This window comes from Aulonocara sp. 'chitande type north' Nkhata Bay, linkage group LG6 (assembly GCF_057382095.1).
Source record: "Aulonocara sp. 'chitande type north' Nkhata Bay isolate Kocher_YH1m ecotype deep benthic linkage group LG6, A_spYH_male_GT1.1, whole genome shotgun sequence".
Classification (NCBI taxonomy): Eukaryota; Metazoa; Chordata; class Actinopteri; order Cichliformes; family Cichlidae; genus Aulonocara; species Aulonocara sp. 'chitande type north' Nkhata Bay.
In genome coordinates this window covers 33,527,726-33,554,990 of record NC_141349.1, presented here as the reverse complement: position 1 = coordinate 33,554,990, position 27,265 = coordinate 33,527,726, and the positions used below count along the sequence as shown (strand labels likewise).

The window sequence follows — 27,265 nt, the reverse complement described above, 5'->3', positions numbered from 1 at the left end:
TTGATTAAATACAGCTTTTGGGATGATGATACCTGTATAATCATAACTTAAGTGCCAGAAAAGACCAGCATTCTCTGGGACTGACATATTTATCCTCCATATGCTTCCTACTGACCTGGTTTTCCCAGTCTTCTCCATAGAAATACTCAAGGTCCTGGGCCAGGGCCTCACGCCGGTGCAGCTCTACGGGGAAATAGATTGGAGCGATATGATGATGGTCTTTGTTCTTCTCAATCTCCTCCTCCATAGCCGAGTAGACAAAATATAGAGCTGCTGTGCCTCTCTGACAGCAGAGGGAGGAAAGAGGGGAGAATAAGTGGGTCAGAGTCAGACATAAAGTGTTTCATCTAGCAGAAACTGTTAGACATAATATACAGTTAAATGGTGAAATATGATTTTATTTGATAAACTGATGTTCCAGACAGCTCACATTTTGCCAGTTTCTTTGGCAGCATTTTTCTGATCATGCCTTAGAACCAAGGCAAAGCATAGATCGAGACTTTATCACACTGACAACACCAAATGTAGGCCTATGTCTCTAAGCACTTTCAATATACAGGGTCAAACTGAAGACCTTTGTGTGACGCTCTCCTGTGTACAGTAGTTCATTACTTTCACTGGTTCACAACTTTAGCTGCCTTAATTCTTGCCTTTATATAGTGAAAAATCAAACCTTAAACAGCTCTCTTTTAATGCGTCCCCTGAGGAAATCTTTTACAAACTGGCAGTTCTCTGCTCTGTCGTGGGCCTCCTTGGTCCCCTCGGCCAACAGCTCAGACAGGTCTGTTGGACTTGGTGAAGCAGAAACGGACAGGAAGGGCAACACAAAAGAACACTTAGCCGTTTATCTGAATGACAAAATAGCAGCAAAGATAAATTGCTGCTTATTTACTTTGTTTTCTTCATACCTGAGAACTTCATCATCATTGTCATCGTCCAAAGCAATCATTGCCCTTCCTTTTTTGGCACTGTTGGGCTCTGGTGGGAATTTGTTTTCCATTATACTCGTTATATTTTGCCCTTAATAAGAAAAGGCAGATATTTAAAGAAAAATGTACAGGACAAACAAATACGAGCAGGAAATAAAAGAAAAGATTTAAATCATCAAAATAAACAACTTGTCACCAGTTAAAATTATTTATTTAAAGTAAAAAATATATATGCTTGTGTAGCCTAATACGGTTACGGTTAAACAGCCTGTTTACAAGGTTACAATATCACTTTCTAACGTGACAGCAAAAGCAGTTTGTGTCCTTTAATGCACCACATTTCCCTGTTAGCTGATCAAGCGCCAGGTGAAGGAATTACTGTGTTATCCCTTTAACGCATCTTCTTAAAAACCTTAGTTTTGGGAGAAATATTTCACAGACAGAGGCCGATAGCCACAGCTGACTAGTGATGGGATTTCCGGCTCTTTTTAGAGATCCGGCTCTTTCGGTTCGGCTCACTAAAAAGAGCCGGCTCTTTCGGCTCCGAACCGGCTCTTCAGGTTGTTTTGTTGCTTTAATTAATTTATTATTAACAATAATATAAAATTATGCACAAAAGGAATTACTAACATAAAAACAAGTGGTTTTATTTATATATGTTTATATATAAATATATGCGGTGGCCCCTAGAGACAAAACACGTACAAACTCCAAAACACATTTCTAGCATGAACTGAAATTCCAAAGCAGAGCTACTAGATCACTTAAATTACACAATTGAAAGCATGTGTGTATTGTTTGTGTATTTATACACAGGCACTCATATATATATTCAAATAATTTAAAAAAAAGTTCATTTACCTGTTACTACGACACACCAAATCCGGTCGTTGGTACTTGCTGGCTTGTGTAGCCACAAGATAACAAAGGCTCAACACTGCGCCCAGCATCTTGGAGCACTTCTGTTGTCTTTTGTACGTGTTTTGAGTTTTTATGTGCTTCTGAGTTTTTATATGCTTCTGAGTTTTTACGTGCTTCGGAGTTTGTACGTGTTTTTACGTGTTTTGGAGTTTGTACGTGTTTTTACATGTTTTGGAGTTTGTACATGCTTCAGAGTTCGTACGTGATTTGAAGTTTGTATGTGCTTTGTCTCTAGGGGCCACCGTAAATATACTTTTATTTATTCACTCCACATAAAATGTAATAAATAAATCATATAATATAAAAATCAACTATTCACATTTCAAGTTTTAACTATTTAAATTTTCAGCTTTTTCCTTTCACAAATTTAAAGTGAAAAGAACACAAAACACTGCAAACCACAACACAATTAAATATAAATTATAATATGAAAACTAAAAGAACATGCACATTCTCTGTCATATGGACCTGCATGAATAAACTTTCTCAATCCTTTATCATCTGCAACCGAAAATAGTTGTGGATGATTACTATACCTTTCTAATGTTGTTGTCCCTGCCTCTCTTTCTCTCTCTCTGGCTCTGTTCCTGTGCTACTGAGTGTAACTACCGCCCCTCCCCCCTCTGCCCAGCGTAAAGCACAAGGCTCGCGTGCAGAGTGAAGCGGGAAAAAAGTGCGAGAGAGAGGCTGAGAGAAAAAAAAAAAAAAACAAACCACGTGACGGCTCGCGATAAGGAGCCGGCTCGCGTCGTTCACGTCAAAGAGCCGGCTCTAAGAGCCATTTCGTTCGCGAACGACCCATCACTACAGCTGACATCTGAAGGGAACAGTTACAAAACTGACGTTGCACGTACGTGTGTTTCGTAAGTAGCTACCGTTATAGTTACACTGTGCTGCTCACACGTTAAAGACCCGCTCTGTGTGTGTGAACACAAACACAAACAGCGTGTTATTACAATGTTTTAGGGATACGACAATGAAAAGCTAACTCACCTTGTCACAACACCGCCTGCACTGCTCGTCCCCAAACAGCAGGATTCAACGTTCACGGGGCACGCGTGACAACAAACCAATCGGTGGGTTCCCTTTAGTTGAGGTGCATTCTGATTGGTTAAGTCCTCAGCTTATACACCAATCAAAGGTTCGTTTGTTGTTTTGATACTCTTGATTGGTATTTATCCTTATTGATGTACAACGGCTTAAATTTAGTCACGTATTAGTCACGTATTTCGGTTATTTGTTTGTTTAGCTCCTGTGGGTTGTGGTTTAATTGAAGATAGGTTTATATGATGGCACTTACACTCTAGCCTACTTATACACTGTTCAAAAATGCATACAGTCAATTAAACCTCTGTGATACTCATCTGGTCAGCTAAATAGCAGACTAGCAGTTTCAGCTGCTTTGGTGTTAATGAAATTCAAAGCAGATGCATTAGAGCAGCAACAAACAGACAATGCCCAAAACAGGAATGGTTTGACAAGTGGAGGTCACTGACATTTTTTTTCTTTACCGTCTTCATCTGTAACTACTGGTAGTGTAACCGGTGTGATTCTGCGTTGTGTCTGATAAAAAAGGTAAAAGAAAGAAAGACCTCCAAGTAAATAATTTGCCCACTCCAGCTCCTCTCCCACAGGGGCATTGTAGAAAAAGGGCTGGCATTTATTTTTACATTAAACATAAAATATGCATTTACACGTAACATATTTGACATAAGATAAAACAAAAACAACATGAAATCTGACATACCTGATAAAAAAGGTAAAAGAAAGAAAGACCTCCAAGTAAATAATTTGCCCACTACAGCTCCTACGACCAAATACAGACAGTGGGGAAGAGGATTAGCTCAACCCACCACAGCTCCCAAGCTAGCAAGGAATACATATTCATGCTATCATTTATGGCGCCTAAAACACATTTATGACACACACATACTACACACTTATAACATCTTACAAAAACAGGCTCAATAATGACAATAACTGAATTAAAATCGCAATCATAAACATCAGGGTGGTTAAATATGAATTATGTGTGCTTTAAGGTGCTGGAAAGAAATGACACCCACCTCTCCCACAGGGGAATTGTAGAAAAAGGGGAGAGGCAAAAGGGGTACACTGTATTTATAGTATTGCACCAAAGAAGAAGAAAAGAATGAGGAGGGGCTCTAACTGATAATGAACACAACTACAGGCTTGGAGGTCCTAAAAGTCAGGTATAAAAGGAGAAGTTTGGGGGTTTAGAACACATTTTGTGTAATTATAACAATGTTATTTATGACTCTGTTACAGTAGCATAAGGCGATACTTGGAATTGCAAAGGTTGCACAGGTAGTCCAACTCCTCCAGGATGACACATTAATATGACACGTTCCAGAAGGTTCGCTGTGTCTTCCAGTGCAGTCTCAAGAGCCTGAGCCTGATTGGAATTTGCCATAGAATAGTGGGATTGTTAGATCCACCACTGGCACCACTGTGCTTTTCACAGATGACAGCAGGTACACCCTGAGCACCTGTGAAAGATGTGAAAGCATCTGGACAAGCTGTGGAGAACGTCATCTGCCTCGAGGCAGATGATCCATCGTCTTGTAAATCTTCCTTGTCACATATCAGCCCTGACATTTATTTCCACCCAAACCACCGTGGTTGCACTCTCCTCCTTACTTGTGGACAAGTAATCCCACTCCCACCTTGAACCCATTTCTCAGTCCTACCACACACCTCATTAGTGTCTTGTTGTTCTCTTACATGGCCTGCACCACCCTCAAATATGTCTCTGCCACTCCTGACTTTGTCATACAGTACCACAATCCCTCCTTTGTCACAATATCTTTGATATCTAGATTTGTAGTGAAACTCCTGACTTGGAGCAAACTCCTGTACTTCCCCATCAACACTCTTAAACAAACATCACATCTGTTGTGTTCTTTGCAAGCCTCTGTTATCAGCAAAGTCCTTAACAACTTTATCCCTTTGTAATTCCTACAGCACATCACCCTTGTTCTTGAAAATCAGCACCACACTTCACTCCATTATAAAGCCAGCTGCCCTCTCTCCTAGACATCTCCCATACCTCTATAGTTCTGTCATCTGTACCAACAAGTTTTCCTCTCTTCATCCTCATAGCTCTTCTTAGCTGCCCTCATTTCCTCCGTGGTAATTCTCTGTACTTCCAGATTCCAGACTCCAGCTGTCCTCCATCCATCCTCCTCTCTTTCTTTTTCTTTGTTAATACAGAACACACAAAGAACACCTGTTCAATCAGTAAAATCAATTTCATCTTCATATGGCGACAAATTGAAGCAGTTTCCACATCTCCTTTATTAAACTATATTAACAGCGATGTTTGAATGTATAAATTTGAAGTTTCAGAGCTGCAATGTGCAGCAATCTCCTTAAAATAAACAACAGCATTGAGAATAACATAATTTGAATTAAACTGTTTATTTTACCCCTCGGTAAATCCAAAGATTAAGTATTTTAGGCAGCATTAATCTTTTTCTGCCCCAATGAAAAAAAAAATGCAACAGAAAGTCTTTCTTAACAGAGAAAGTTCATAACGGTGATACCGTATCTCCAACTGGACTTCGAAGTTTTGTCGAGCCAGTTTAGGCAAAGAAAACCTGGCTGTGCAAAGGTTCCTTCATAGCATAACCCCTCTGCTAAGAGCACATGTAACTCCACTTACCACTAGCCTTTTGTGTAGTGTAGTGTATTGTCTACACCGCCAGGTGTCACTAGACTCCATGTGACGCCTCTCTGGTGTTCCCGGAAATGAATTAAGCAGCTCTGTACTGATAGAACAGCTCGGTGTGATCTTTTAATCAAGTTGTGTTCTTTTGAAATGAATCAATTAAGATTAAGATTCACTTTAGAAGAACATGATTTAAAATAAATGTCCTATTGTCTCTGGGCGGCTAATCAAGAAAAAACTAGAGAATGCCAAAAGACGCTCCTAAAACAGCACAATATGTCGAAATCCATCAGTGAAAAACTATGAATGTAAACACTATAATTCAATTTAGTATATCTAACCCCAGTGTTAGTTTTATGCTTTATACTATTTAATATTCTATTTACTTATTTTATTGCTTCTTCAGGATTTGAGAGATGCAAAGTCATAAACACATCTCTTGCATCACCCGACATTCCATGGGAAATGTATTGTTAACATGCTTTTGTCATATTCCTCTTCTGGCTGGGTTAATTTGCTGTTTTGATAATCTCTACATGTGTCTAAGATGGGAACTACCTTTTGTGGTTGCAGTCACACCCTGGATAAAGAACACCCTCAGTTCACCTATGGGCTCCCAGAAGAACACTTGAGAACATGAACAAAGGAACAAAGGTATACTCGATTGGAATTTTTTCCTTTGCAAAAACCTCAGGGTATTGAAAAGGATTCTGGCAGCTCGAAGCGCTTGTTTCATGTTTTGAAGCAGGCCCCGGAGCTCCACTCGATTGTAGGAAAGCCCCACTTGTACTTGTTGCTGTCCTGATCCGAAGCGTTCAACTGCAGACCCACCTCTGTTTGTTTGGTCATTGTTAACACTCTGAGACGAGCTTCCTATGATCAACAATATTACACTGACCTCGACTCCATTGCCTCCCAAGTGATTTTGTTGTTAGATTGAATACAATTTCCTGTGTTTATGAATATTTTGGCTGCTTTTCTCTGATTCGTTAGTCATTAACAATATATAGGAAGGCATGCACAGCTTTTTTGAACTGATGTGTAATACGCCTGAGTATGCCAAATGGGGCTTGTGTTGTGCCAGGCAGGCATTTACCACAGTGCAACCTGGATACTATCGTGTTTGTACAACTCCCTGTAGGTGCTAAACTAAGCCCATCGCTCCCTGGGGTTTGCATGACTCTACTATGATGAACTTCCAGCCACGCCAAGACCCCGTAGTCACACGTGTGTCATGCGGGTAGTGCGTGCCCCTATATTGTTTACCACATTCCAGATTGTTTTTGGCATAACATTTTGGATCTTTATTACACAAAAGGGAAACCTTCCTGTCTCTGAAGGATTTCCTCTTATTTTGAATAATGAAAAGACTCAAGCTAAAATAATCCAGAGCTGGATTCATTTTGGCTTGAATCACATTTTAGATGTTGTTTATTTCAAATACTGTTTGGGGATAACAACAACAACAGTCCCTTGACATTTTCTGACTAACACAAACTGGCATTCCTTCCTGCTGTTGTGACATTCCTCTAAATACAATTCTGTGCAAATGTCTTGAGTAACCCCTCAACCTTTATATTTCGCTAGGAAAACTGGAAATAGGTGCAATGCTTTATTGGATTATATATTTAACCATGCATGGAAACACAGTATATAAGGCAAAACCAGAAAGTCAGTATTTGGTTAGACCAACTATTCTTCACTAAAGTCTTAACTCTATCAGGTAGCTTTCTTGTGATTTCTTGAAGTAGTCTTCAGAAATAGTTCTCCAAGTTTCTTGAAGGACATTTTAGCTCTTCTTTGAATATTTCTATTGCACCCTTCTACGTCAATACGATTCATGACTGGCCAATCCATGACTGATGGTGTTTCATTGTCTGTTTTTCTATCCAGGTATGTTTTTACTGGCAGTGTGTTTGGGGTTATTGTCAGGCTGAAAAATGAAGCTTTTGCCAGCCTCACTTTTTCCAAACCGTAACATATGGTGGATCAAAATCTGACGGTCCTTTTCTGTGTTCATAGTTCCATCAACTCTAACAAGATCCTGAAAGCCACTGGCTGAAATTCAGCCCCAAACCATGACAGAGGCATATATCCAGTCTCCTCTGTACATATTTATACTTGAACCAAAGATTTTACATTCATCTCTCCATCAGACCTGTTGCAACTTTCAGGCTAGATTTATGTAAATTGGTATACCTCAGCCCCTTCCCCTTGTTTCCCTTCTTCTTGATGCAAACCGCTGGGAATATTTCTGATGAAGCTTCAGTGAACAGTAGAATAATCAACTGAAGGACGAGATGCATCTCTCAAGTCCTGTGTCAGGTCTTTTCTGGATTTCCCCCCCATACTTCTTAAGGTAAGGACTTTCAGATACTGTTCATCTGCTGTAGATACCTTTGGCTAATTGCTCTTTGTATTTTTGGACTCTTGCTGCTGCAAAAATACTGTTTTATGTCTATCAAACTGTGTTATTTTTGTTTTTTCATCAATTCGACTAAAGAAATGGGAGCCAATTATGTTTGTTCCCTAAAAAGCATTACTCTGAAAATGGTCAGGTACAGGTGCTACTACTGCACATTCACCCAATGTATATACTATATATATATATATATATAATGTTCTTCCTCTACCCCCCCCCCCCCCCCCCCCCCCCCATTTTTGCTCATGTCAAGGAGCGTGTCAGGTTACATTTCACTGTGTGTTATACTTGTATAACTACGCATGTGACAAATGAAGAACCTTGAACCTTGAACCTTGAAGGTACAAGCACTGGACTGAAAATCGGTAAAAAAGCAGCCAAAGAAAAATGTCCAGAAACACTCGATAACTATTGCTCAAGATCACTTTAAAATTACAACAAAATCTGGCTCCTTGGAAGGAAAATATAAAGAAACAAAGGGAATCAAGTCTTTTGCACAGTACTGTACTTTTTAAATTTTGCACAACATTCATGTTGAAAAGCACTGCACTGATATTTTTGCCAGATGCTTTTAAGTATGTAGTTCCTCATTTTGGGAAATACACATATTTGCTTTCTGACCAACAGTCGGATAAAGTCTCAGGTCTGTTTATTATGGAGAGCTCAAAGTGATTAGCTCAGAAAAACATGGTATGGTTTGTCTGTTTAGTCCTTTTTTAACAAATACTTTCTTGGGTTTCTTCATTAGTGTGAGTTGAAATATTTTTTCATGAATGTACCATCCTTGGCCAGAAAACTAGTTAGTAAAATAATTAAATTTAATTTACAAGTAATGAAACATTTGCATGGCCTTAACCAAATACCTTAATCTTACCATTAGAAAGGAAATAAAACCACTCCACCTTGTTTTTAGCACATTTCCAACTAACAAACAGTAACTGCCATTCAAAGTGCATTCCTGGCCTCCCTGCAATGGCCTATTAAGAAACATTTTGCGCTCACACTTAGACAGGTTAAGTTTATATTTGAGAAGCCAACACAAATACGAAAGTGACGCACACGTCTAACTAGATTTGTTGCCTTAGATTTATTTTCTCCCCGTGTGAACGACACAGCAACAGATCAGCTTCACTGCTTGGTTTCTGGGGTGAGAGCCCAAACGTTGGCACCATAAATCCTGGTTACTGTGGTGGCCAGCAGAGAGTGTGTTTAACCTGAGATCAAGTTTATAATTAGAAACATACATCCCTCTGTTTGGCTGCAGGAAACAGCCCAGGCCTCCATATGTGCGTGAGGCTGTGGGCTAACAAAGAGAGGAAAGTGTACACATGGGGCAAGCATGCAATGTGATCACAGTCTGGTATTTAAGTGCTGTGATCACCTCATTAGAATGTGCAGGTGGATGAGAGGGCAGGATGGAGAAAGCCTATGAGACAAGGGAAGCAAACAGTCATTCTTCTACTGTATGTTTCAAATAGTCATCAATGAACTGTGAGGTTATGCTACAGACAAAGCTCTGCAGCTTGACTCACATAATAGTAGTAGTCATAAAACAAAGGCTGCACTGTTGCACATCTGTGAGTTTAGTGCAGGAGAAGAACAGATGATACCCCACCCCCCCAAGAAAAAAGAAAAGAACTGAATGAGAGTTTAGATGTGCCTCTATAATCACAACAGAAGCATTTTTTTAATAACCCACAAAGAATCTTGCTCTGCAAATCTGGGATATTTGCCTTTTTTTAGCCTCCTAGATTTACTGATCCTGTGTACATCCTAGTCCACCATGTCGCCAAGGAAATCTAAAGCATATGGTGATGACCTTAAGTCTGATTAGAAACATTATATATTAGTGATGGAAATCCCATTTTGTAATTGAAAACAGTTACATTTGGTTGAAAGCCACAAAAAACAGGAGATCCAACTGATCCCTGCTAACAAGAGGTACATCCAGGGCTTTCTGATATCATATCATATCAGCCCTGTGCAAACTGAATCTACTGCTTGTATTCAGTTTGCAAACATTTGTCTATGTTATTAGGAAATCAAAAGTAAACGCAGATATATTAGGATTCAGTATATATTATTTAACATTAACATTTTCTAAACATGACATTATATAAATATATATTCAACCAGTGGCAAATAAAAGAATCAACAGGAAAGAAAGGGAAAAAAGGCAAAGTAAGAGGAGACATTCTCTGCACAGCCTCTGTTGTACTGGCAAGCTAACTGACAGGCTTTGTGCCATCTTCTCTTTTATCAGTTCTTTTTACGAAGCCTTGAGTGTCACCACCCTGCCAATGCAGACCAAAGCCAGACAAAGGACTTGCTGGAGGGATGTGTATGAAAACAAAAAAGTTACAGATTCTCTGGTTCACTCCATGTTTTTTCCAGTAATAGTCAAATGGATGTGTTGTTGGGTAACACAGGGTGAAGCTGGGGGAATATGACAATAGACAATGGGTAATACACATCACAACACCTATTGTGTACTCGGGTAAAATGTCTCCTAGTTTAATTCGTGGAGTCCAAATATTTCCCACTTTGAGCTGGACCCAAAATTGTTTTTCTTTCTTTTCTGATAACATGGCAGCATTCTTTCACCAGGGAATTCACAACAAAAATGTTCTATTTCTGTGTGTGAATCTTCAGACAGTACCAGAGGTAAAAATGAATTTCTTTTAAGGATAAATTGAAAATGTGCAGAGATGGAGACTCTTTATTCTGCATGTAGTATTCCCAAATGGCATTGGATTGGCTATATGCTCCAGCTGTCCTTATAAGGTTAATTAGGTACTCACAATGCATATGGTACAAGACCTGCACGAAACACTGCACCACCCTGCAGGAAGCCCAGCAGAGTTTGTGGGTTTAATGTACATCATTAACTGTTAACAGCCATTAGGCGCTTGGGTCGGCGGTTCCCTTCTTTGGGCTGAATCTTTTCTATACACTTTCCCTCCCTCAAAAAACACATTGAAGCCAACTTGCAGGCCCCGTTCTCACACCCGACCTACAGAGAAAAGAATTGTGGGTCACGCTGTACATTTGAATTCTTTGAAAGCAATGCCTCACCCAGTGGGGGGTTCCTGCTGAAAAGAGGAGAGCGACTCAAGCTCGGCCTCAGAGACTAATACAGGATGGAGGGAGGAAGACTACTCTGCTCCCAACATTACGTCCCCAGTGTTCCCAGTGCCAGTTCCAGTCTTAGTTTTGCATTCCTGAATTCTGATGGGGACTAAGAGCCTAAATCCACATTAGGAAGGTGTCACACGGGCATAAAGATGACCGATTTGGTTGATTAACTCTGTTTACCTTGGCAGCACATGTCAGACTGACAGTCTCCACTTCAGAGCTAAGCGGGATTTCCTCAAGGTCAATCTCATCAATAATGAACAATGCCACATTACTGGATGAGGAAAGGAGGTAGCAGGAGGGTGTGAGGGTGGGGTGAGGTGGGGTGTCGAGTGCCCTTTGGGTGCTGAGTGATGTAATCTGGTCACTTATTGTAGCGTTGCCACTCGTGGCTTCAATTACTTACATTGAATACAGCACAATGTGCAAGAGAGGAAGTCCGGGTTTTGGTGTATATCAATGGTTGGCAGGTTTATAGCTTAAGTACTGTTATCAGCAGCTCCATTGTGTAGACTGTAGTTTATGAGATGAAGCATAGAGTATTGATATATATACACAGAAAGAATAGAATGGGAATTATTATAGATGTAGATATAGGCAATAAAGAACTTAGCATGCAAATGATGCAAAAAAACCATGTATCATGCATTTTAAGCAGAAGGCTGCTGTAAGTAACCCCAAAAATGTCCACGCTGCATAAAGGGTGGCTGTCCCTTTTCATAAGTTTGAAGAACTTTTAGTGGCATTAGTAATTTGTTTGAATGAATTCAAACATAATGCATATAGAGAATAAAAAATGTATTAAATCTCAGTGTCATTGACCTTTTTATTGGGTTCTGGCAAGAGTCCTGGATCCTTGGTTTACATGCGTGTGCATAAGAGTAAACATTCAGATGAGGTTGTTGTACAGTTGCATTGCTCATTTTAGTTCTGTTGAGTGCACTGCACTTGCGTGGCATGCAAAAAAATGAGAGTCCTCAGAAAAGTAAACAGATGGCAAACAGCATTAACTTTATCTCCAAAAGTTGATTCTGTTCATCCGGACGCAGCATTTTCAGTGGGAGAAATGTTTCGTCACTCATCAAAGTGACTTCTTCAGTCTCAGCTGACTGCAGGTTTCCCCAATCTTATAAACAGTACATTTGTATAATGACTGAAGCTAGTCCACTGAAGGAACAATGGGCTGGGAGGTCAGTTCCTTGATCATTAATACACAAATTCTCATGATCATTGATCAAAGCCCACTGATCAAAGGCCATGAGTACCATTCACAGCGAGTTGGGGAATGCCTGCAATCACAACATTGTAAGATGGTGAAAGATGCACCCTTGGTCCCCTCCTCGATTCAGGGATGGTCTTTCCCTTTTCACGTAAATGGCCTCCTTGACTCTGCGCTCAAACCAGCGTTCCTCCCTGTCCAGGATGTGTACATCCTCATCATTGAAAGAGTGTCCACTGGCCTGTAGGTGTAAATAGACTGCAGAGTCCTGGCCTGACGAGGTAGCTCTTCTGTGTTGTGCCATCCGCTTAGCCAGAGGTTGTTTGGTTTCCCCGATGTATAAATCCTGGCAATCCTCATGGCACTTCTCCCGTAACTTTACTTTTATACCATATTATTGTGCACTTTCTCTTGGCTTCACTCATTCTGAAGATTCATAACAGAACCTAGCTCATTAAATTGGCTCATCCATTTTTAAAATATTCATTCTATGGCAAATTGACACTTTTATGACTCATTCTGGTGCAATATCGTGTTAAATTCATTTGTTGAAAAAAAATGCATTAAAATATTTGCTCAGCCTTGCTGTAGTGTGTGGCTTTCATGTTAAAACATTTGGTGCACTTTCCTGTAATCAGTGGATTGTTTTTATGCAACATCCTCTCATAGTGTCCTCTACCTACACCTCGGCTTATCTCGATCACCCACCTCTGTCGCACCAACCCTCTGCATGTCCAAATTTACTGCATCCATTGACCTCCTTTGTGGTCTTCCACTTTTGTCTGGTTGCTCTATATTCAGTATCATTTGTCCAGCGTGTCCGCTGCACGTCCTCTGCACATGTCCAAACCATCCCAGCCTTGTTTCTCTAACTTTGTCCCCAAACCGCTCAACATGAGTTGTCCCTCCATTGTACTCATTTCTAACCCTGTCCATTATGGCCATTCCCAATGAAAAGCTTAACATCTTCACCTCCACCACAGCCTCCTATGTTTTTGTCCGTTCCACTGTTTCAAATTCACACATCATAGCAGGTCTTGTAAACCTCCCCTTTCACTCGTCCTGCTATCCTTCTGTCACTCATCACCCTGCATTCTCTTCTTCACCTCTCTTGTGCACTATCCTTTACTTTGGATGGTTGACTCTTAAGTTTTTAAACTCTTTTTTTTTTCACCGCCTGTGCTTCTCGCAGCTTCAACTTTTCAGTCACACATAGACTCTGTCTTGCTCCCTTTGAGAGTCCAAGACATTGGCATCGTTTTTCTGCAGCAGAATCATATCAATGCCTTTTTCTGTAAAAGTCTATTAGAGCTGACCTTTTGAGAAAAAGAAGAAGAAGAAGAAAATTTTGTGTTTTTAAGTGACCAGGAAACCGATTCTGACCGGAATGCAAATGTTCACTGTCAGATGATGGATGATGAGCCACTGTTTACGAATGAAGTTTGTACACAAGCTCACTGAGGAAGATCTTTCCTCTTGTGTTAAGCGTCGATCTCTTCTATATATTCGTGTCTTACGTATTGCTGTGCTGTCAGATTCACTTCATTCACATTTTCCTGGTCTAATACCTGTCTGACTTCTGGGGGTCACCCTTCTTTTCAGGCTGTCTGTTGTACAACTCTCCTCCTTTCCACCTCTACTACATCCAGGTTGTCCAGGCAGGTCCCCTCAGTTATGTCACAATCTGAAAGCAGGGACCCAAGCGCAGAACAGGTTGACGTCTCAGAGCACCATTTATTTACACACCAGTGTGATAATATATACAGTGACGGGGAAAAATCCAGGGTTCCAAGGGATTAGGGGAAGGCTCTCTCTCTCACGCTCGCTCACGTCCTCACATCCAACTCACACACTTTCGTACAGCTGGGAGGTCACAGGTTCGGGAAGGTAAACTGGAACAAGAAAGGGAAAAATCACTCACAAGTCATGAAGGTAGGGCGTAAAGGTACAAGACCACGGGAGCTGGGAAGAGAGACTAACGTTAGTAGCACAATCATCCAGCGATGAGAAGATCTGTGGCCCAGCCTCAAATAGTAGTCGGGAAATCAGCTGACCGCCAACAGGTGTGTGAGCCAAGGGCGGGAGCCAGCAGTGAGCTCTGCCCAGGCAGAGAGGTAGGGGAGAGAGAGAGAAAAAGCAAAAACACAAGTGTAGCCTTGTGAGGCCGGCTGGGCAGGCACGGGGACCATGACAAGTTACCTCCTACCTCTATGATTTTACATTTTTTAAATGTTCCATTTTCTTTTTTCACTACTGAAATAAAGATCTGTCTCATTGTCCGGCATGAATCTGTCTTTTAGCTTTAGCTTGAGTTCAGTTTCAGTGCATGCACTTTTGTACACTGCACTTACTGTTAGTCATGTGACACGCACAGAGAGAAATCTAAATCTCTGCCAGAAAATCATTCCTCAAAAGCATGTTAGCTTTCCCAGAACCTACTCTTAATGACACAGCACAGCTGAAAGGACCAAATGGAAAAATTTAATCCTTCTCATTATTTTGTTTAAGACAACAACTAAACTTTTAGTCCCTTTCCTCTTAAACTCAAGAGAAGGTGCTGACAAATGAGCCATGGCTTCAGGAACGAAGACTATCAAGGTGATACAGAGATGATTAATTTAGGGCTCCAACATGGCTTCATAATGTTGCATGTGTGATTAATTAGTCTCAGGGTGGGGTGCTATTTAGATCTCTGGGTTAAGAAGGCTCCCCATGTGCTGTGAGGCTAATGCAATGGTCAGGATTTGAATCCACATTTAGGTGTAATTTCATAACATATTTCATAGGTATAAAATCATTCTAATGCCTACATGCACCTCATATATAGCTGAGAAAATGTTTACTATTTTCTGTATAGTGTAATAACAGGATATTATTAGATTCTAATGGAAACTTAAATTTTTATTATTTCCTTAGAATCAATAATGCCTTTTATTATTATGGTTCAGAGGAAAATTCACAGTTATTAATAAGCGAACTTCAACTGCAGTGTTTTATGATGAACTGAATATTTTACTTTGTCTAAGTTGAGAAAAAAGTTGTGTGGAGTGGATTTATTTTTAGGGGATCAGATAAAATCTTTTAGTTCAAATTCTTGGGCCATTTCAAGAATGCCCACGCCCTTATTTAACTATCAGCTGTTATCGTTATTTCTACTATGAACTGATTGAATGGGCTGGTATTTCCATGTGCCACCATATAAACACACACATCTGTGTGAGGCCCACACACACACAGACACTCAACTTTTAGCTAAGAATGGACTAATGGAAACAAGACAAAATTGAGGAAATTGAGGAAATGGCTGATATTATGTCCGACTTCCTCAATAATTAGTTCTACGTTTGTGTGTGTAATAAAGATTTTGGGAGGAAAGTCCTTTGCTGCAAATAAGTTAGCTTAGAAGTCACGTTAGGTGTGTTCTAATGGTCAGGTAGTTATCTGTAGGTAAGAAGCGGGCATAAACACAGCTTGGATATTTGTCCTCACAGTAACTCTACAGACCTAATTATGATTCATATACTTGATAAACAGTATTTAACTTTGACATATTCCAATAAGATGTTATGAATACTCCTTATTACTTTATATGGGGAAACATTAGAACATTGGTGTGTTAACAGCCTAATCCAGTAGTATTTAGGTCAAATCATCTCTGATGGATGTGTTTGTCTCATTTGTGAATTGAGCTTCTGAATTCTTCCGCAAGGTACATAAGCTCAAAAGAAAAAAGACCATCATTGTGTCCTAAAATATCCCTGTGCTATTCCCTACGACTCTGTGGCGCTCGGAGCGTCTCCCTTAGGGACCACTGGCTAATAACAGCATACAATCAACAAGTGCATCACTTTTTTGTCATATTAGGGCATATCAAGAAAAGCCGAGAGAGACGAAGCGAGCCAGAGACAGTTCCTCCCCCAGATTCTCAGGCCTCGGCAGGTCTGTCTCAGTGGCAGAATGGACGGTTCCTGTGTTTGTGCCTGTTCCTGTCTCCCGCTGTCACTGTGAGGCGCGTCGCCATTGTTTCCGCAGCGAGCGCCGGAGGTCAGGGCTGCTCCCTCTCTCGCTCAGGCTCTTTCTCGCTCGACCTTGCGGCCCGGCTCGGAGAGCCGGGAGAGAGCAGGAGGCCAGGCTCCAAACAAAGCTGGTCACACCTAAATGAACTGGAGATACAGTTGGAGAATGGGCTGCTGAGCTCAAGTGTTGCTTCTAATCGTGCATGTAGTACACACACAGTAACAAACACTGCTCACTCACACATTTACACGTCCACCTTTTGTTGTGCAGCAGGGGGATTCCAGGTTTCTTGTAAACACTGCGCAGGTAAACAGACTCCCTGTCTGGCACATTGAGATTAGAAGTGGGTGGGGTTTTTTCTACTGTATTATTCTGGGCTGAACTCACAATGCACTTCACCTGATTTTATTGAACTCCGTACCACTCGGGTCACTTTTTTGCTTTTCTGTTTTCCGATTCGTTCTACTACTTTTCTTAACCACTGACTGGCTTCTTTTTCTATACACTGCTCTGTATCATATTTAATACCCAGACTTTTGGAACATGTCTGGAACATCTGCATTCTTTAAATGACAGCAGATCTCATGCATTAACAGCACTGTGCTGCACTAGTGTTACAATCATCTCGTGTCCCTCTTTACAATGATGTAGCTGCCGAGTCCAAATTACACCAGAGCTCGACAGACCAAAGTTTATTATCTTTTTGCTCTGCATTCAGCTGTTTTCATCATCTATGAAATGTCAGCTGCACTATCATTGTAATCTGCAGATCATTACACAATAGAAATATATGAAGCCTGACAAGAATTATATCTGGGCAAAATCCAGCACTGATTTTTCAATAAATATGGACCTGACTGAGCGGCTGTGTCTTGGCACATCTGTAGGACTCAAAAATGCATGTTTATACAGTCCTCTCACCTCACAGAAAGCATAAATTGGGGGAATTTTCTCATCAAATCGCCGTATTTGTTCTGGCGCATAAATCCAATGTTTTCAGTGTGGTAGTCCGATGGGTCATGATATATTGTTTTTTAAGAAATCATCCCGATAAGTTTGTTAATTGAGCGTTAAGGGCCTGTCATGATTGCAAAATTCATCTCTGCTGTGTGTCATTATGACAGCGGCATCACTGAGGCCTTCTGAGCTGGGATCAACTTACATAAAGTATGTCATAAATTACATTTTAAACATTTGTTTATGCAAGGAAGCTACTCTGACCACATTGTTTCAGTTTACATGCTCACATCTGGGAGCTGCCAATTTAACTGCAGTCTACGGCATTACATGTGTGGCCATGAAGCAGGCGATTACTGGCTTTTTATTGGAGAAATGGTAGAACATTACATTAATGTATTCAGTGCATAATATTTTGCTTGTTTAATCTTGCAGTGTAACACTTACATGATTGCAAAAGTTCAAGGATTTACATGCGTGATGAGCGCAGAACCCTTGTGTCACTGAAAAATCACAGCAGAAATATCCCATTTAGAATATTGATATTGATCAACTGTGGGATTTACTGTATAACCAATAATATACCTTGTGGTGCTGCATGTGCAGAGGTCATAAATTTGATCTGCTCAATTTTACCTTCAATAATTGTTCCTGCAAAAGAACGTGCACTCAGCAAGCAGTCATATAATAACAGATTGTGCTCAGCTTTCATGAAAGGCTCTCGCCTCTTTAAACACGACAGCGTTCACAAAGTCAGGCCAGTAAAGAAATACGCAGTTATGTGTGAAAACCTTAACCGAACAGTAAAAACCTATGATTTTAAACCATTAAACACCTCTGGGGTGAACTGGAACAATGACTGCCAGCTTGGTCTTATCACCCGAAATCAGCGCCTCGCTAATCTCACTAATGGTGTTGCAGCTGGGGTTGAAGTTCAGCCAGGTTACAAAATCTTGTGGAAAGCCATCCCAGAGGACTTTGATGATGAATGGCCATGACTCTGAAATGTTCAATGCTTTTAAGCTGGCGTGATGTTCAGGTGTCCACAGACCTGCATCTGTGTAATGTACACAAATTATATTGTGTACCACTCACTCTTTTATCCATGTGTTTCTCCCAAAGCAAACAATGAATATAAATGTCCTTTATCTCCCTCCACATCCTCTGTGTTTTCTGTCCTGACCCTGCTTTTCTCCTGCGGAGTTATTTGCTCAGCTGGTAGCCGACGCCTTGACTTCCAAGTCCCTGGTGTATTAATAAGTTCTCCTGATTGACATGTTAACGGCTTTGTTGTTGCTACTTTTCAAATTTTATATTTTCTTTCAGCCCCTTAACACGCATAGGCTCATTTTAACTTGCCAAATAAATGCAGAAGAGTAACAAATGAAAGCAAATCCACCATAAAGTGTCTCAGTAAGGTGTTGGAGCACCACAGAACAGCTTCAGAGCACATTGGCATTGCTTCTAGTGTCTGGAGCTCTTGTTCTCAGACTAAACATTATTAGAAAGACATTTGTGCTGTCAAACAAGCTGGTCCAAAATCCTCCATAGGTGTTCAGCTGGATTATGTATGAAATTACTAAAATTTTCATACATTTAAAATCCTTCAGTGACCCTCGTTGTGTCCTGTGAGTGGGGAAGAGACTAGTTCTATTGGAAGGGAAAGGTTTCTATCACTTTTTATTAGTTTGCACTAACTACACAGCATCATATCCACTACTGTGGTGTGTCAGGAGTTCACGTTTTTCCTTTAATTTTTCACCCACCTACAGATATATCCATCCTGTCCCACAGTTAAACTAAGGTTAAATCACATAATGCTAAAGGTTTACTTCCACAGTGCCGTGTTCTTAATGTATAAATATGGTGTGTCTAAATAAACAGCCTAAGCTTCAGGGAAAATGGTCACAAAGATAATTAATAGCACTACTATAAACACTTTAGGGCATTTAGCTATTTTCTATTTTCCCTAACGGTGTAAAAAGCATCTGTGTCACATTGGCATCGACTGCAGGTAGCTGAGTCACACAGAGCATTGGCTTTGACCGCGAAATCCAACATTTTCCAGCTGAGATCAAATTCTTAACTAATGGCTGGTGCCATCTGGTCCTGATGAGGAAAAGAAACACACCGTAAGCCTTACGTAAAGCCGGTTATTTCACTATTCTCAGGTTCTGAGTTTCTCCAAAGTGTTAGTGATAGATTCCAGTCATGATAAGGTGGCTTGTTTTTACTAAGACATTAGAAATCTCCTGATCTCAAAGCAGACATGAGCAACTCATCTCAGTTTTAGGGAGAGGGATTTGCTCTTCAGTGAACAGCGCTGTGAGTGTTATTAATCTTAAAATATACAAAGATATTTTTTTACAGCTTTCGACTGTGCAAAAATGTACCAGATGCAAAGTGCCAATAAAAATTAGACTGAATAAGTGACCGGTTACACCAGTTACCTTTTTTGATACCTTTGAAATGTATAACCATATGATTATAAGGACATCTATTTAATTCTGTTATACTTTTCTGTAAAAAAACAAACAAAACACAGACCAACACTATATCTGACATCAGACCTGAACTTCATTAACAGCGACTTCAGCTTAGTTAACGCTCTGCTGTCTGTCTTGAGGCTGACAGTGAACAGGACTATTGCCTGAGGTCTCACACCCTGCAGCAGTGAGGCTCGAGTGACCTCGGATCAGTCACCTTAATCAAGAAAAATCACAAATACAGCTCACATGAATGCATGTCAAACAAATGATGGATTACTTACAAAGGCTCTCATTATAAATGAAGACAAATACACATTTCCGTAGTGCATGTGTTGTAGACTTTCAGGAGAATAATTCCCATAAAACTCCTATGAATTTAATTTCTAACAGCTTGAAATTGCTTCTTCGAGGTCCAGAATGGCCTAACAGGGACCTGAACTCTTTGCTTTTGGCAGATTTTAGTCTTTGTTTGAGTAAAGAGGTTTTGAATTATCAGCAGGGTGCAGCACTCCCATGGGACATAGGAACAAAGGCTGCTGTGTAGGGAGGCTGTTTTTGTAAACCTGACTGTTTTAGGATCGTGGAAAGAAAGTCAAGGTTGTACTTGTGATATTTTACCATTATTTGAAGTGGATCATTTAACTGTAATAGACTGTGCTTGTCATCCTTGTGTGTTGGTACAGTAAATGTAACTCTATAGGCTTTGAATAACATGACACTAAGTGAATGGGCATTTTCTCATTTACCATTGTTCCAAAATACTTAGTAGTAATTTTGTATGTTGTCACTATGCAATGTTTGCTTTTGTCAGGGTCATATCACATCACGTAATCTAAACGAACAACACCGTAACCCTGAAACTGATTCTACCCCATTTAGTGTCTCACTTAATGCTTAAAAGGACAAGTGAAAAGCTTAAAATGCAAACGTACGACACGTGAAATGTGGTGTGAAATTTATATATAATCCCATGATATCACATTGCTCTGCCATCATTTTGGATCAATTTTGAAATGTAATAACCCTGTAGTATAAAGCTATTACTCACCCAGAAACTGTAAATACAGCTGTGTTGCTTTGAGAGAGATTTGACCGCAGTCCATGTTTTGTCTTTTGTTGAAGCCTATCCCAGTTGTCAAAGGGGAGAACTGGGGTAGATTCTAGGCTTTTTACCAGTCTGCTGCAGCATCACACAACCGTTTACCATTATATTCCCACCTACTGCAAGTTTAGACTCACTAATTAACCTAATCAATGCATTATTTTGGACTGTGGGAGGATACTGGATGACTCACACAAGTATGAGAAGGACATGCAAACTATTATACAGTTAAGCTTAATTTATACTCCTGTATCGAATCTGTTAAGAATCTGGAAATTGGAATCTGTTGACAGACTCTCTACCAAAATATTTTTAAAAAATGGTGGAAAAGTCAAAGACTGAATGGGCCAAACACAGGGGCTCAGGGTTGTGTTGGAGAAGTTCCACATTAGGGGGTGAAGCCATACAGCTCAGAAGGGTTTGCTGGTATGAAATAACTATGGCTTAGATTTAATACAGATATTAAAAATCCCCTTTTAAGTAATGTATTACCATCAAAAATACACCAGATATGTCTGTGTCGGTTTCTAAGTCTGACAAAATCAGAGGGTGTGATTGTGCCCGCTCAAGACAGTGCTTTGGATGTCTACAGGAGGCATCGCAGCGGCATCCCAGAATCAACTCTTTGCTTAGCCATGTTTAAAATACTGCCATGACTGTTTATTATAGGCTGTACACAACAGGTGAGGAGGGCAGGAATTCAGACACAGCAACTTCAAATTTCAAAATAAAAGATCCTGTGCAGATTAATGATCTGTTTCTGAAATGCTCCCGGTGAGATTTGAAGCTGTGAAAAGGACAGAAATGCGTCAGATGCAAAGATGCTGCATTTCTAAACAATTCCTTCGAGAAGGTCAGAATATCAGGACAAAAGTGACTAAAAATGACTTTTAAGTTACAAGGGCTTAAAGGAAATACCTGTAACTGCTTATTATAGCTGTTGTTTACTATTAAGGGAGAAATTGCAAAATAGTTGCCAGGGAATATTTGGGCTATAAGCACCAGATTCTTTCTGAGAAAACTCAGGTTATGTCAAAATGTATTCAGCAATTATCCCATAGCTCTTACTCTATTTGCACTTCTATTTGATACTATGTAAAGCAAAGGAATATATTAAAACATCCATACTGCTGTATTTAGTAATAGAAAAATAATTTATCTTTCCTTGTCAACATTGTAATTGGCTTGAATTGGCTTCCTGGACTATTTCTTTGAAATGCCTGTGTCAAGAGCGCACATTTACTTTGGCACGGCACTATGGCATGACCTCTGTGGGTACAAAATTGAACAAATAGTCAATTAACTTGTCTTGTGTCTTTTTGTGGACTTTGGGGGCCTCATTGTCCAATTTCATTTGAATCTTTGCTTACATTGTTGGTCTTTGATTTGCCTTTCGTCTAAAGTGTTGCTTTAATTTGTCAGCCAAACACTCCCACACATGGAAACATTATTGTGCTGAGAAAAGACTTGCATGAGAAAACTACAGTTATTATCTCTATCTGATTGCTTTTTTTTTGTGTGCATAAAATTAAGTCACACAGCTGTTTTTCTTTCTTAATAATGTCCATTATGGTCACCACCAACCTTACTCTGTGTTTTCTCTCTGTTTTTCCTCTTCATCCACTTTTTAGTTATTTTCATTCCTTACTTTAATATTTAGAGCCAATTAGATTCAACAAAACAGATACCTCAAAGTCTAACTCATCTTCTCATTTTGCCTGGTTTTAGATAGCTAGCCTGTGTGTACTTTGCTGAGGCTTCTAGCTTTGTTGATTTATGAGGTCAACACCTGCAAATTACAAATATATCAAATCAAGACTAATGACTTTTTAAAACTCAGGGGCTTCTCTTTAGGGGTGACCACCCCCTTCTCAGTCAACAGATAAAATGCGGCATCAGTGACAGAAGGGTCGACAGACAGACTGAAGCCTGGGCAGACACCCAACATTTAGCTAAATTTCCTGTCAAACTAGCAGTGACATGCTTAACACATGTACTATACCAGACACAACATGAAGACATAACTGTGTAATTGGCCTGGGAATCAGCAATGGACAAAACAAGTATGACAGCTCAGCGATCTGCAGCTTGGAAGGACTGAAATAAGATTTGCATTCTTACACCTGTCTGAGGTTAGACTATCACAACAAAAGAACTTTGCCTATAGAGAGAGACAGATTGTCATCTCAAATGTTGCCTTTTTTTTTAGCCATGTTTAGTAACAATTAATTATACTAATAAAGGTTTTAACAACGTCCCAGACTTGGATGTCCTGTGTATAGATTCCCAGTGCTTCAGCTTTATATTTGACCCGTTCCATCCAGCACTGGATTTACAATTTGATGCTTCCCAGATACCATAATTCAGTTTGTGACTGTAGCCTGGCAACACAAGCTGATAGAATCATCAGAAAAATATTTGCAATATAATCTCAATATTCTCATGGAAGTGAAGGATTTATGATTGCAATCAGATGAGTACCATACTGCCCCACAAGTCTTCTTTTAGAAAAAGACCCCCAGACCTGTCTTTGCTCACCATACACAATCACTTTTCAGTCTGATGCACTTTGTACATGTCAAAACACTTTTTCTCAAAACAAAGAATGCGTTGTTTTCATGACTGTCACAGCTGTGACCTTTCACATTTCTCATTCAGATTTCCATCTCTATTTGCTGCTCGCAACCTGCTCTGGTCCTCCCTTGAATTTATTGAAGTGCTTTTCCTGTGGTAGCGGCAGGCAACATCTGAAATGCCGTCTCTGTCTAGCCCCAGCGACGGCTTGTGATTAAAGTTATGTATCTACCAGCTGTTTACAAGTGACCATCTATTGAGGACTGCACAAGGGCTGAAGGGTTGGGGAAAACACCAGCAGTCTTTATTTTGGTTTAGTGGCCTCCTGTGGCCTTCTGAAATCCCCTTTAGGCCAACCTTACCCTGCTTGCAGAGTCCCCCCCCCCCCTTCATGTCTATTCAATATCTGAGAGATGGTCTGATAATTGTTCTGTTTATGTCCCGTGTTCTCTAAAAAGTATTTTGTTTTGTGCTGTATTGTTAAAAGTGCTTTATAAATACATCCAACCGCTCAGTTTACTCACGTACACAGTCGTGCTGTAAATACAAACCATACACAACACACACACTACAAATTAATTGCATGCATTCATGTATACATTAACTGGGAACTTTATGTACCCAGAAATGTTTCAAATAATCCACGTTAGAACAACCTAGGTCAAGCATTGATAGTGGTGTTGTTATTATTGCACACTGCAGTGGTATTTTACTTATAAAATGAGGGTCTCTGTGTCAAGGACCCAAAGTTACTATTGGCCTTATTATTAGGCATTTGTGAAGCTTTTTCAACCTGCATTCACTTGGATTCCAACTTTAAAAACACAAGCGAGAACTAAAAGGAATCAAAAACTGTAAAAATAATGCTGCATTGCAGACCCAGGACCATTACAAAGCCTGTGTATAGTCATTATGAGCTTTGTCTTTTTTAAAGATATAGCCCCACACGTAGGGTACCTCAGGGAAGCCTTTCGGTGGATTCGAAGCCCCGACATTCTGATCATGGGGTGCCCGCTCTAAATACTGAGCTATTCCTGCCCTCTAGGAGAAATTTAGGATGTTGGTTGACTAAAATCAAGTGACAGGTTCCACAAATACCCTTTTCCACAGATGTGATTTTTATATAATGGAGGATTTATAAGTAATACACACAAAGCTTCAATAATCAGGAATGTTCATCAGCTTCCTCCACAGATCAACTTTGGCTTTATTTGGATGCTTATTGATGAGCATCCACAAGGCTGCACAAAAAAACAAAACAAAACAAAAAACTCTTTTGGACAATTTTCAGTGTGATTTGATTGGGTGTCGCCTGCACTGGCATTTGGAAAGTTGAACTTTTGTCAAATCCACATTCCAAACCATCCAATTCAAAGTGAATGAGAGATGAGAGTTGAAACCTGTCACTCATGCACCCTAAGGAATCCACGCTAAGGAATTCTGTGCTTTTCCTTGGATGAGATGTGTATATTATTGTAGGGTCCTTCCCTTATAAAGTGCCTGTTGTTGTGATTTGGAGCTATATGAATAAAATAAAATTGTACTGAACTGGAAAAAAGGAAGATGAATGCTGAACATCCATCTAGCTTACCTTCAGTATCCTAATGAACTATTTTTTTCTTCACCAGGAGACATCAATCAAATCAAAAGCAGAGTAAAATGAACAGCGGTTAGGACTGAAGTTTCTATGTTTTCCATGTGCCTGTGTGGGCTCCTTCCAACAGTCCAAAAACATACTTATTAATGTCCAGACTTTACCCCCCCCCCCCCCCCCCCCCCCCCCCCCCCATGTAGTATCTGGCACGTCCTCCAGCTCCCCAACAACCCTAATTTGGATATTTGGTCAAGGAAATGGATGGATGGATGGATGTAGGGATGGATAGTGAGTAAAATAAGTGGAAAACGAGTAATAAAAATGTCAGACATATAAAATGAGTTTTTAACTAGATTCACACCGGCAAGAACATTCCTTGAATTTCTCCCATGGCTATGGTTGCCTAAACCACCATCTGCCCCTACCTCTGCAACTACAAATTCATCATAAAAATCTCTCACCAGCTTTTTCCCAGTGCACACTGATGTTCAGCAGGGGAATAGTGTGTAGATTTGAGGTCGCAGTGGTGTACTGAGAGGTCAGTGTGCGTTTATCTATCTATTCTAGGTCTCCTTATGGCTTCCCGCGGGATGATTTTGCAGAGAAAAGCAAAAAAAAAATATGCCACCCAAGGCTGTTCCACAACCCCTGACCTATATGACATCCCTCTCTTTTTGTCAAATTCTGTGTCTAATCTAACCAGAGTAGGTAGTCACATCTAAGCCTATTTTCATAGAGCAAATCAAGTTATTTACCTACTGGCTGCAGGTTGCTAAACTCTGCACCATAAAATAGTAGTAACACAGTATTTATGTTGATACATTTCACGTGCATATACAGTGTGTGGTCATCTCTGTGTTATAATCAGTGTTTCTCATGAGAAGAGGGATTTATATGTTATGAATCAACTTTGACCATCAGACCCAGAGGTCTGTATTTCACTTCATGTCAGCTTAATGTCGCTAATGTAAAACTGTCAAGCCATCAGTCATGAGAAATTTTCTCATGACTGATGGCTGAAGAGGGGGAAGAGCTCCCTTCGTATTTATAGTCAACGTTTCATGGATGCCTTGTAAGGAGGTGCCCCACCATTGTTGCTGCAAAGCCCAAAGTCAACATCTTTGCCTGAGATTATTTAGAAAGAGATTTAACCCTCTGAAGCTGTAGGTTGTAAATAGACCCTACACAATGGGAATCATCATCTTTTATGTATACTGAACTGAAGTTGAGATGTTTGACTTTAGAGAGTTTAAAATGACGGTTTAAAAAAAATGAAGGTTTATGGTCTGGTATGGTTAAGTTTAAGGGTTTAGTTTATGTTCTGGTTAAAATAAATGGTCCGATAACCTCTGGAGAACCTGCTCATAGGGAAATTATTTTCTGTTCAAAGATGATGCTTCTTTTCTCTAATTATCAGATCCAATTAGTTCCAAATAGCTAGGAGAAATTAGACATGCATTGGCTTTACAAACATGTGTTTGAAAAGTTATTGTACTGACAGTTTCCAGGTGTTAAGTAGAAGTATCCAAGTTCCCAAGATTAGATTTGATGACTTTAGTAACTGAAAAAGACGTCTCTGGGCGGTAATCCCAAATGCAGCATTTCAAAAAATATCATGTGAAACAAGAGCTGCTCATATGACTGTTTCTATGTCTTTTGAGTTACCTGCCTGCAGCTAAAGTCCTTGGTTTATTAAGTGTGTAGGCTGAGGGTGGAGCTAGCTAAAAAAAAAAAACAAGTTATGGGAGAAGGGAAAGGAAGGGTGGGAAGAAGTTTATTTGTAATACATTTAGTAATTGTCCTGTTGTTTTGCATTTATAATGGTTTGCTTTGCTAACATATAGGCTACATTCTCTCCTTTTTGGTTAGGTCAGCATGGTGGCAAAGCAGGTGACGTGGTGTCTAGTACTGTTTCCTCACTGCAAGGTCCAGGGTTTGAATTTGCATGTTGGATATTCTCTCAGAGCGCTCCAGCTTCCTCCCATGGTCCAAGGACATGCTGTTAGTGGGGTTAGGTTAATGATGATTCTAAAATTTCCCACAGGTGTGGATATGAGTGTGAATGACTGTCTGTCTCTCTATGTTTCCCCATGACACACTAATGACCTGTCCAGGGTGTAGGCCGCCTTTGACCCTATGGCAGCTTGAATAGTCTCCGGCCTTACCGTGACCTGGAATCGGATACGTGGAAGAAAACGGATGTTTACATTAGACT

At 40.1% G+C, this 27,265-nt stretch overlaps 1 protein-coding gene and 1 long non-coding RNA gene across 4 annotated transcripts in view; one reads left to right on the top strand and one right to left on the bottom strand.

Moving 5' to 3' along the window:
- The window catches only part of hmox2a (heme oxygenase 2a), a 4,440-nt gene extending 1,446 nt beyond the window's left edge, over positions 1-2,994 (bottom strand). Inside the window, exons 1-4 of one of the 2 annotated variants that reach the window (XM_086296427.1) lie at positions 2,844-2,994; positions 909-1,020; positions 674-791; positions 116-283 (exon numbers count right to left, since the gene is read on the bottom strand). In XM_086296427.1, coding sequence (XP_086152553.1) covers positions 116-283; positions 674-791; positions 909-1,000 — 378 coding nt within the window. In that variant the 5' untranslated portion in view covers positions 1,001-1,020; positions 2,844-2,994. Of the gene's footprint in view, positions 1-115; positions 284-673; positions 792-908; positions 1,021-2,386; positions 2,448-2,843 lie in introns of those variants that run through there. The other variant, XM_086296428.1, reaches the window with a different exon arrangement.
- LOC147328204 (uncharacterized) lies at positions 2,648-27,265 on the top strand. Of its 2 annotated transcripts, XR_015129925.1 has the most exons (5): positions 2,648-2,713; positions 2,817-2,926; positions 6,115-6,195; positions 26,920-27,051; positions 27,165-27,265. It is a non-coding gene; the product is annotated as an uncharacterized LOC147328204 (long non-coding RNA). The 2 variants fall into 2 exon arrangements; XR_015129926.1 differs by lacking the exons at positions 26,920-27,051; positions 27,165-27,265 and adding an exon at positions 6,290-6,434.